Here is an 8,872-nt window from a genome sequence, read left to right as displayed (position 1 = left end):
CTGAACAACGACTCGTTCATCCTCCGGTCCGGTCGTGACTTAAAAACCCCGTCCTGCTTTTCACCATGCTGCAGATCGGAGATGAGGTGGTGTATTTCTCCGCAGTGTTTCTGCTGGTGATGTTGGGGACGAGGAGCGCTACGGGGGCCTCCCTCCTCACCGCATTCCTCTACGTCTTCATGGCGATGTTCCGGTTCCCTCCGGTGCCGGCAGACCAAGCCGGTCGAGTCTTGCGGCCCAGCGCTCCTTCAGGCGGCGTCCCGGTGGTGGCGCACCGCGGAGGGAGCCACGACGCTCCGGAGAACACCTTGGCAGCGATCAGAGAGGTCAGACCGACACGGAGGGATCACTCATTGTGCAGCTGTGTATGGGCCTTGAACTATTGAGCCAAATTATTAGGTTATAGAAACGCAGATGCAGATATTTAGCGCCCAAATGAATATTGAGTTTCTGCAGGAACACTACACGTGCAAGAGAGTCTCCAAAGAAATACTAAGGTAGTGTCATGAGGGATTTTGTGTGATTAATAAATACGCTTATAGCTTCAGTATTTGCTTAGGCTTCGCACATCGTGACTTCCTTGTTATTTTGCAGTGTAAGCAGAGCTACCACATCCTCTTGGTTTTTAATCACCCTCTGCAGACCATTGGCTCATTATTAGCCTTGAATCAAAACGAAGTGTTTATAAATGGATGCCATCTCCATGATGAAGTCTGCAGTTGCATAACTCTAGACCCACAGACTTCCCACACTGTTTCTCTTCTTGTACATCAGCTGCGCTTGCAGTGTCTCCAGACTGTCCCACAGGTCGTTGCCATCCTGGACACAGCATATACAGGAAAAAAAAAGAAGAGCCTATTTTTGGTCCTATGCACAATCCTTTAGGTGACAAATTATTATATTTTGAGTAACATGGTCAGTCTTTGCTATCTGGCTACATCCAAAATATTTATTTTTTAATCCTTCTGATCATTTGCTAGAAAAGGCAAAGGCTAGAAAGAGCCGGGCTCAAACATACATTACTGGGGTTTTATGTCCTCATAGGACTGTAATGTAAAATAATCTTTTGTTGTCTTTGTCAAAAAAGACACTGGAGCAGCCATCTTGTAAATGTTAGACTGGTTACCTCTGTCTACTATATGTGTCCTGGAAACAATTTAAGATCAACAAGCCAATTTTGAATGCACTGATTTCACTCTCTTCATCTTTCGTTTTACACATAATGTAGGCAGCTGTGGTCAGTCTCTAGTTGTCCTTACTGTTAAAGGACAGCACTAAAACATGCATGCTCATGTTCTCCTGTTGTTTGAAACTCCAAGCCAAAAACTGTCAGTACTTTTTCCTTTTTGCAAACACAGCTGTCTTTTTGTCTTCTTTTTCCCCCCACCCGTGATCTCCTTTTCTAGGCCAGTAGGAACGGGGCAACGGGAGTGGAGCTGGATCTGGGTTTCACGGCAGACGGCGTGCCGGTACTGATGCATGACGAGACTGTTGACCGCACCACCAACGGCTCTGGACCAGTTAACAAACTGCAAATTGTCCAGCTAAGGAGATTAGATGCTGCTGCTCATCACAGGCTGAAGTACGCTTCCTATCAAACAGTCACTTCACCTTGTCCAAGCTTTTCATTTCATCCTCTGATGATGAAAATAGACGAAAATAAGAATTTACCCGAGTGGAAATCTGTAAAGATCTTCTTGCTAAAAAGTTTGAGTTGCAGAAATCAGTGATCCCTTGCCCTTTGCAAATATGTCACCATTTAATTATTTTTCATCACAGTGGTTTGAGGGGATGAAATTAAAAAAATCTTTGTTCTTATTTCATTTTCAAAGACTTCAAAAAAAGAAACAAGATAAATAGGTTTGAACATGTGAAGTTACTACACCAGGAATATTGTATCATGTCAGTTTTACCTTAAAGAAGTGCTGTGCTTTCTCTCGTCTCCAGGCACAAGTTCAGCGGAGAGAAGGTCCCAACTCTGCAGGAGGCCGTGGAGGAATGCATGAGGCACCAGCTGACCATCTTCTTTGATGTCAAAGGTCAACCTGATAAGGTGCTAAATATTTATTCATACATTCTCTGAGGAAAACTGGTACACATTCTCAAACAGAAATATTCTCCAATTTTTAGGGAATATTAATGAGTTTTCCTTATTTCCAGGCTGCCTTAGTTCTACATGAGATGTACAAGAAGTTCCCTGTCCTTTACAATTCCAGCATTGTTTCCTCCTTTGAACCCAAAGTTATCTACAAGGTAACTGAAACTATGAATAATTAACAAAAATTTGAATATTCTTTTAATAAATGTATTTATTAAATGTATTTATTTTTCTTATTTAACGCATATAAAAGGAGCAATGACAACACCCACTTACTACAAATATATCTGACCTCTTCTGGTCCACAGATGCGTCAGACTGATCCCAAAGTGGTCACAGCTCTGAGCCACCGGCCTTGGAGACTCAGCCGCTTCGGTGATGGCACTCCTCGGACCCTGTCGACGTGGGGTCAGCTCTGGACCAGGGTTCTCGACGTCTTGCTGGACTGGGCCCACCACCACATACTGTGGAAGCTTTGTGGAGTCTCTGCCATCCTCGTGCAGAAAGACTTCATCTCACTGTAGGTGAACTAAAAAGTGTTGAGATGTGTGTCATTCACAGGAGTTAAGAGGTAGCTTCTCATGTATTTATCAGGTGTATTCATTTAAAACTACTTGATAATTTGAAAGAATTACCAGTTGGTTTTCATCTGAATCACTGGAAAATTGTGAGATTGGGGCAGCGATTCATCGGTTTTTCTCTGTTAAGCAGCTTGTAAATACATTTTCTGACTCAATTTTTTTTCTCCCCCAAAATACAGAACAGTTTCACCAATTCACACCTCAGAAAAATCACCTTTAATTAAACATTGTTTTATGGTGTCACAAGCCAAAAAAAGGTTGGGAACCACTGCTCCATGTTCTTTGCAACCAAAAATGTGTCTCTGGCTGTGAGTCTTGTTCCTCATTCACTGAGCTGTTCTCTCTTATCTCCCTCGTCCTTTCTTTCACTCAGGGACTATGTTCAGTACTGGGCGGAGCGAGGTGTGGAGGTGGTGGGCTGGACTGTTAACACCGCTGTGGAGAAAGACTACTACCAAAACCTGCTGAAGATTGGCTACATCACTGACAGCCTGCTGGAAGACTGTGATCCTCATTACTGAAGGCTCTCACACACACACACACAAACACACACACACACACACACACACACACACACACACACACACACACACACACACACACACACACATATAAAAACAGCAATTCAGATATTACAGGGGTAATCATAAACTCAAAAAAAAAAAAAGATTTACACCTTCCAAATAATTTAATTAGCCAAAATATTTTTTAAATCACCCATTTCATTATAACATTTTTTGTTTTCTTGTCTTTATAAAGAACATAAAACACTGACACATGTACAATAGATTACGTTAAATTTAAGAAGGAAGGAAGCTAGAAATGTAGTGCTGGAACAACCCGAGCTTTATCCAAATACATATGCGTATGATTTACTGTGGACATAAGAATACATCCTTACCTGTAGCTGGCATACAGGTAATTTACCTTTAAATCTACAGATACATTAAACCATGAAGGCTAAACTGTAAACCTCCTTGTCCTTATCCTAATACCAGCAGCAATACAACTCCAACTCTCCTGGACCAGGGATTAGGATTACGCTACGTTAAAGATCTTTTCTACCTTCTGTGCTGATCTTTGTTGCGCCTTTAAAGAGACATCAGTGTAAACAGGTACCAATGCTTTCTATCATGATATTTATTTAATAATGTACTCTGGAGAATCTCTTGTGAATATTCTGCTACCTGACATGTTGATTACTCGATTGTGTGATTGTTCAGAAACTTGCCTGCTGTCATTATGTGCCACATTTGCACAAATACGCAAGAAAACTTTGAATGACTGAACTGTAAGACAGTGATGGTATAATCAGATTACTCCAAAGACATCAATCCTTGAGCTAAAGTAAATGTTCTCTTGAACTCTGCTACACAGGTATAACTTGTTTGATACTCACATTATGAATCATCACTGGAGAGGGATAACTCGTTTGGTGATCAGGGCTGTTGGTGGGATTTTAAAAAACCACTGAGGCCTTTAGTCCAGTTTCCTCCCAGTGCCATTCCACCTGTGAAAGAAAAACCTCTGTAAACTTAAATATCTTTCACATTACATTTATTCATTTAAAATTTCCGTTGTACTTTCTGTAAATTCTATCGCATAATGATCCAAATGCTGCTTTGAATAATTCTCCACGCTCCTTGGAATTTAATTTGAAGGGAGAAACACTAATTCCCTTTATTTTATTTTAATTTAACTTCATTGTTTTGGCTGAATACACCCACATTAAGAGAAACTGACTGTAAAGAACATCAGAATCAGCCTTAAAAAGCCCACCATGTATGACTTGTCTGTAACTGCAGAATGTAAACTCCAAAATTCCAGGAATGAGACAAAAGATGTGACACTGGTGTCCTCAGTGGTAACTGATGTCTTCTTTATGACTTAGTTTTTTCTTCTAGGCAAAAGGCTTAACAACCTCGTCTTGCTGACAACTTGTTACAACAACTTGTTTGGAAAAGAAAAAAAAAATCAAAAGTGTCTCTTGTATTTTCCTTCTTTTTAATTTTAGTTAATTTAGTTTGGCTGTAATAAACCTTTAAAATGTAAAACCAGTTTGCAAAGCTGATAGAAGTCCATGACATAATTAAAGTGAAAAACCCCTTGTTGGTAAATTTTCAAAAAAAGTTTTAGCATATTTGTTTAACTTCCGTTAACAACAAGCAGGATGTCTTTATCCACTCACTTTGCTTATTTACATAAACACGGCCTTACTCGTTAGTATATAGTAAAGCATGGTTGCATTGTAAACAGAGATGTGTGTATACAGTATGATTGTGTTGTGCACCTGGCCGCTCCTGTATGTACTGTAAACACAGAAATGTTGGGCTGATAGGGGATACATGGAGGAGCAGACAAATGACCCCCCTGGATAAACTTTTGAGGAAACTGAACTCATTTGTGAGGTCACATCTAAGTTGAAAGAGGTTATAACTTTACTGGACATTTCTAGAATAATTCACCCCCACTTAGAAGGATCACGGAAGGAAAAGCACACAGTTCCTTCACATCATAGGGATTTCAGTCTCTTCTCAGTGGCCCTTGGAGTCCCTTCCTGAAATAGATTCGTAACAATCCCGGGACACTGTCTCTTTAAAGCGCCGAAGGAGGCGTGTAGGGACGTCGAGAAGTTGTGCGCTTGTGTGCGTCCTATGCCTTATGAATGACAGCCGCTGTTTCAGGTTGTGTGACATTGTGGCAGAGCAGGACACCTCAGCACCAAAGTGACTTAGGTTATATGTCTGAACTTGGGGACTGAGGCGGCAGGTGAAACGGGGGGAGGGGTCGCAGGCTGAGATGCGCCCGGTTTTACGCGGAGAGCAGCGCGGCGCCGTTCCCTGAGAGGTCTGTCCAGTCTCATTGTCAGCTCCGTGGGTTTGCGTTGGCTCCAGTGTCTCACCCCGAAAGTGAAATTTAGCCCGATCGGCTGGATCAGAGGACTGACGGTTCTCACATCAAGACAGTTTCTTCACACCGACAGATCCTGGAAGAATGTGTTGAACTTAACGTGCCTTTACAAGTAGGCCTGCTCCGCCGGTGTCTGCTCCATCTGCTCCTTCTTACGCCAAAGTGCCAAACTAAAAGTTTACAGGTGACTTTTCCTGCGCATGATGTACACAATTACAAGAGGTCCCAGCAAACTGGTCACCCAGCGACGCACAGGTGAGACTCTGGACTTCAATTGCAACTTTCTGTTATGTCAAACACTTACAGAGATCCATTAGACATTAATCTGGTTGGAAAACTAATGATCAGCACGTGTTTTTCCCTTAATCGAAATATGCACTTTCTCTCATTTCCTAGGGCCCACGCAGCAGCTGGACAACAAAATAAACGACTTCAAGCACAAACAAACGTCCTGGAGTCTCCCTGAGTAAGTGATAAACTAACTTCAGAACAAAGACATGCAATGTAAAGTCTCATTAATGCCCTCAGTTGTGTGTCTGTGATGCCTTTCTCAGTAGTTTGGCTCACTTTTTTTGCAGAGATCGGACTTGAGATCCCACATTGTGTTGATTAAAGAGTGAGTTAGTGAATGTCAGTGTCCTGACAGCGGTGGACGTCATCAGCTTGAGACAGGCAGTGTTGGTTCATCAGCACAGGCCTGAATGATTTATAACGCACCCTCACATTGTGGGTTTCCCTCAAGGTTCACTCTTGCCTGCAGGGCTGTTTTCATGCCTTTGAACCCGCAGGGCTCTGTGAGTGTGACCTTGCGGGAAGGCGAGGTGGCACATGGTGCTTCACTTCAGCTGTTGCAATCCCTGACTCCTACACAACCAACCTTGTTTGACTTAAAGCCCAAAGGCTGAGGCTTTTGAGAAACTTCCGGCTGGGAAACGAGAGGTATCAAATCACGTATGCAAAAAAAAAAAAAAAAAAAAAAACCTATGACATGTTTTCTGTCTCCTTATACCCATCAGCCTTCCTGCACCCAAGATAGTGTTCAACCGCCTGAATGGTAAAAAGTACCATCACCCTGCTCCGGCTCTCCCCGCAGACAACCATCGGGAAGAGACTTTCACCGCCGCACACAAGGAAAACGTCAAGTTCGTCTACGAAGGTAAGGAAGTGAATGAATGGTCTGACTGGAAATACGAGAAGATGAGACTACACAAGACTTCTCATTGTCTCTCTGTATCCAGTCCCTCACCGGCTGTTTTGTGAATGACATTGTTTTACTATCAGAGTTTATAAGAAGTGCTAACCAGACCTCGCCCACACAGCTGTTCTGGCACTGATAGCCATGCTAGTGGCCCGAGCAGAGAAATGCTCTCTCACACCCACATATCATGCTCCTCATGACCCATGGCACCCATGGCACCGGCGTCCTGAAGGAAACAGCATGGTTTTTTTGGGGGGGGGGGGGCGGCTTTGGCTTAAACTCAGCAGCCACTCAGGGAAAGAGACTGGTTGTCTGCTTTGAGGAAAGGCAACAAAAGCGACAACTGACAGGATGAAAGGTTTTGTGGGGTCTGGGTGAAACTCTACACAGTGACCCAGTTTTGAAGTGTGCAGCTCTTTTTAACATTCACTTGCACATTCAGTCTCCAGGAGACTTCATTTGGCTTAAGCTCACGGTTTGTGTGTCCTGTGAGTTGTTGGTGCTCCAGCTCATAAACAGCTTCAGTAACCTTGTCATTGAGTGGACAAGGACACAAACCCCCCCCCCCTCCCCTCGCTGTTCAGGGTTGCCTCAGTACTCTCTGGAATACTTCATAAACAAACTTATCCATTCAAGTTTTCTGAAAGTCACGACCTGGAGGCAGCTAGCAGAGATAAAATCAATTATAGTTCACGTACACACACGCTACATGTGACAAGTTCACATGCTGCATTATTTGAAATACAAACGTTTGCCAGGAGTGGCAGGCCTTTGAAGCAGTTGCCCTTGTGGACTTTACATGCTTGACACTGTGGGTGTGACACTGGGGTGCAGGACTTTTTTTTTTTTTTTTTTTAAGTGGGACAGATAAGAATGACATTTGCTGTTACCTGCTAATTGCATTCTTACAAGGTTGTCTTTGAGCTATTTATTATTATATCTTGTATTAAACAGGATATAATAAATTTTAATTTCCTTAAAGGAGCCTGCACTAACACAAACGTAACTGTTAAATCATGTTTAGTGTCCTCTGATAGCTGATCAGAGGTCTAATAAATAACAAATTATAGACACGCAGTAGCCACGCAGTGGCTGTACTGACTGAATTGTTGTGTTTGCAGCCTGGCAGGAGGTGGTGCAGCAGGAGCAGGGGCCCAGCCAGGGGCCAGAGGAAGCCCAGGCACCTGTCCACTATAAAGAAACCACTCCCAGCCCACACATGGACGGTGAGTACAGCTTCTCCCCCCCTTTCACATCTCTCCTCACACTGCACCGTTCTCCCCAAACTGCTGGTGTTTTCAGGTCATAGGTCTACATTTTCACTTTAAGAAGGAACTAAGCAAGATTTTCATGTAAAATAAGCCCGTTTTTAAACCCAAATCAGCCTGTTGCAACTATGTGGACAATTTTATTTAGTATGACAAAGACCCCTCTGTGCTTCCCTTAGTATCAAGGTTTACTGGTTGTGTGAGAGTAATTTGTTTGAACTAGGGTGACTTTGTAATATTTTTCTTGTTTAGTCTTTATGATAACAGCCCATAGACCTATAATTAGTGCAACCTGGACAGCAGGTTATATTGGTTTATGACAGGCAGCCAACCAAGGATTAATGGAGCTGCTTCTGATCCTTCCAGCAGGAAGGAAACTAGCAGAGGTCACAGGCCTGCTAGGCAAATCAGATGTGCCAACTCAGTTGACACATTTATAAATAATGATTCTAGTTTCATACTTTATTGCCATATCATCCAGACAGATTTTATACAGAAAATCTATAAAAACTGAAAATTCTAACACTTATTTTAATTTAATCTCATTTATTTCAATTTCCCATAGCCGTGAGGAGCAAGACCTAACAAACGCCTTCAACATTATCTTGTGGTGTGAATGACTTCCTTCCTTTCCTTTCCAGACTTTGTGCCCATTGACCTGGATGAATGGTGGGCCCAGCGTTTCCTAGCCAACATAGACAAGCTGTCCTGACACTCCTGTGGGATTTGTGGATCTTGACAGACGGTCAGGAGGTGAGACCTGAAGCAGAATGGCTCACAGAGGAGAGGATACCTGGGAGCAGCAGGTGTGATGGGT

The 8,872-nt window shown here is 42.9% G+C and overlaps 2 protein-coding genes across 3 annotated transcripts; both read left to right on the top strand.

Moving 5' to 3' along the window:
- Positions 1-3,281, top strand: LOC121198776 (glycerophosphodiester phosphodiesterase 1-like). Of its 2 annotated transcripts, XM_041063094.1 has the most exons (6): positions 1-326; positions 1,407-1,582; positions 1,948-2,053; positions 2,161-2,253; positions 2,407-2,618; positions 3,053-3,281. In XM_041063094.1, the coding sequence occupies exons 1-6, from the start codon at positions 66-68 to the stop codon at positions 3,198-3,200; spliced, it is 996 nt and encodes a 331-aa protein (XP_040919028.1). In that variant the 5' UTR covers positions 1-65; the 3' UTR covers positions 3,201-3,281. The 2 variants fall into 2 exon arrangements, with proteins under 2 accessions (XP_040919028.1, XP_040919029.1); XM_041063095.1 differs by lacking the exon at positions 2,161-2,253.
- A 2,067-nt stretch (positions 3,282-5,348) lies between these two features.
- LOC121198775 (MAPK regulated corepressor interacting protein 2-like) lies at positions 5,349-8,834 on the top strand. Its single transcript, XM_041063093.1, has 5 exons — positions 5,349-5,844; positions 5,986-6,055; positions 6,606-6,745; positions 7,909-8,013; positions 8,697-8,834. Exons 1-5 carry the CDS (start codon positions 5,790-5,792, stop codon positions 8,765-8,767), a joined length of 441 nt encoding a protein of 146 aa, XP_040919027.1. The 5' UTR covers positions 5,349-5,789; the 3' UTR covers positions 8,768-8,834.
- The last annotated feature ends 38 nt before the right edge of the window (positions 8,835-8,872 follow it).

This window comes from Toxotes jaculatrix, chromosome 18 (genome assembly GCF_017976425.1).
Source record: "Toxotes jaculatrix isolate fToxJac2 chromosome 18, fToxJac2.pri, whole genome shotgun sequence".
Classification (NCBI taxonomy): domain Eukaryota; kingdom Metazoa; phylum Chordata; class Actinopteri; family Toxotidae; genus Toxotes; species Toxotes jaculatrix.
This window is presented reverse-complemented; position numbering and strand designations above follow the sequence as displayed.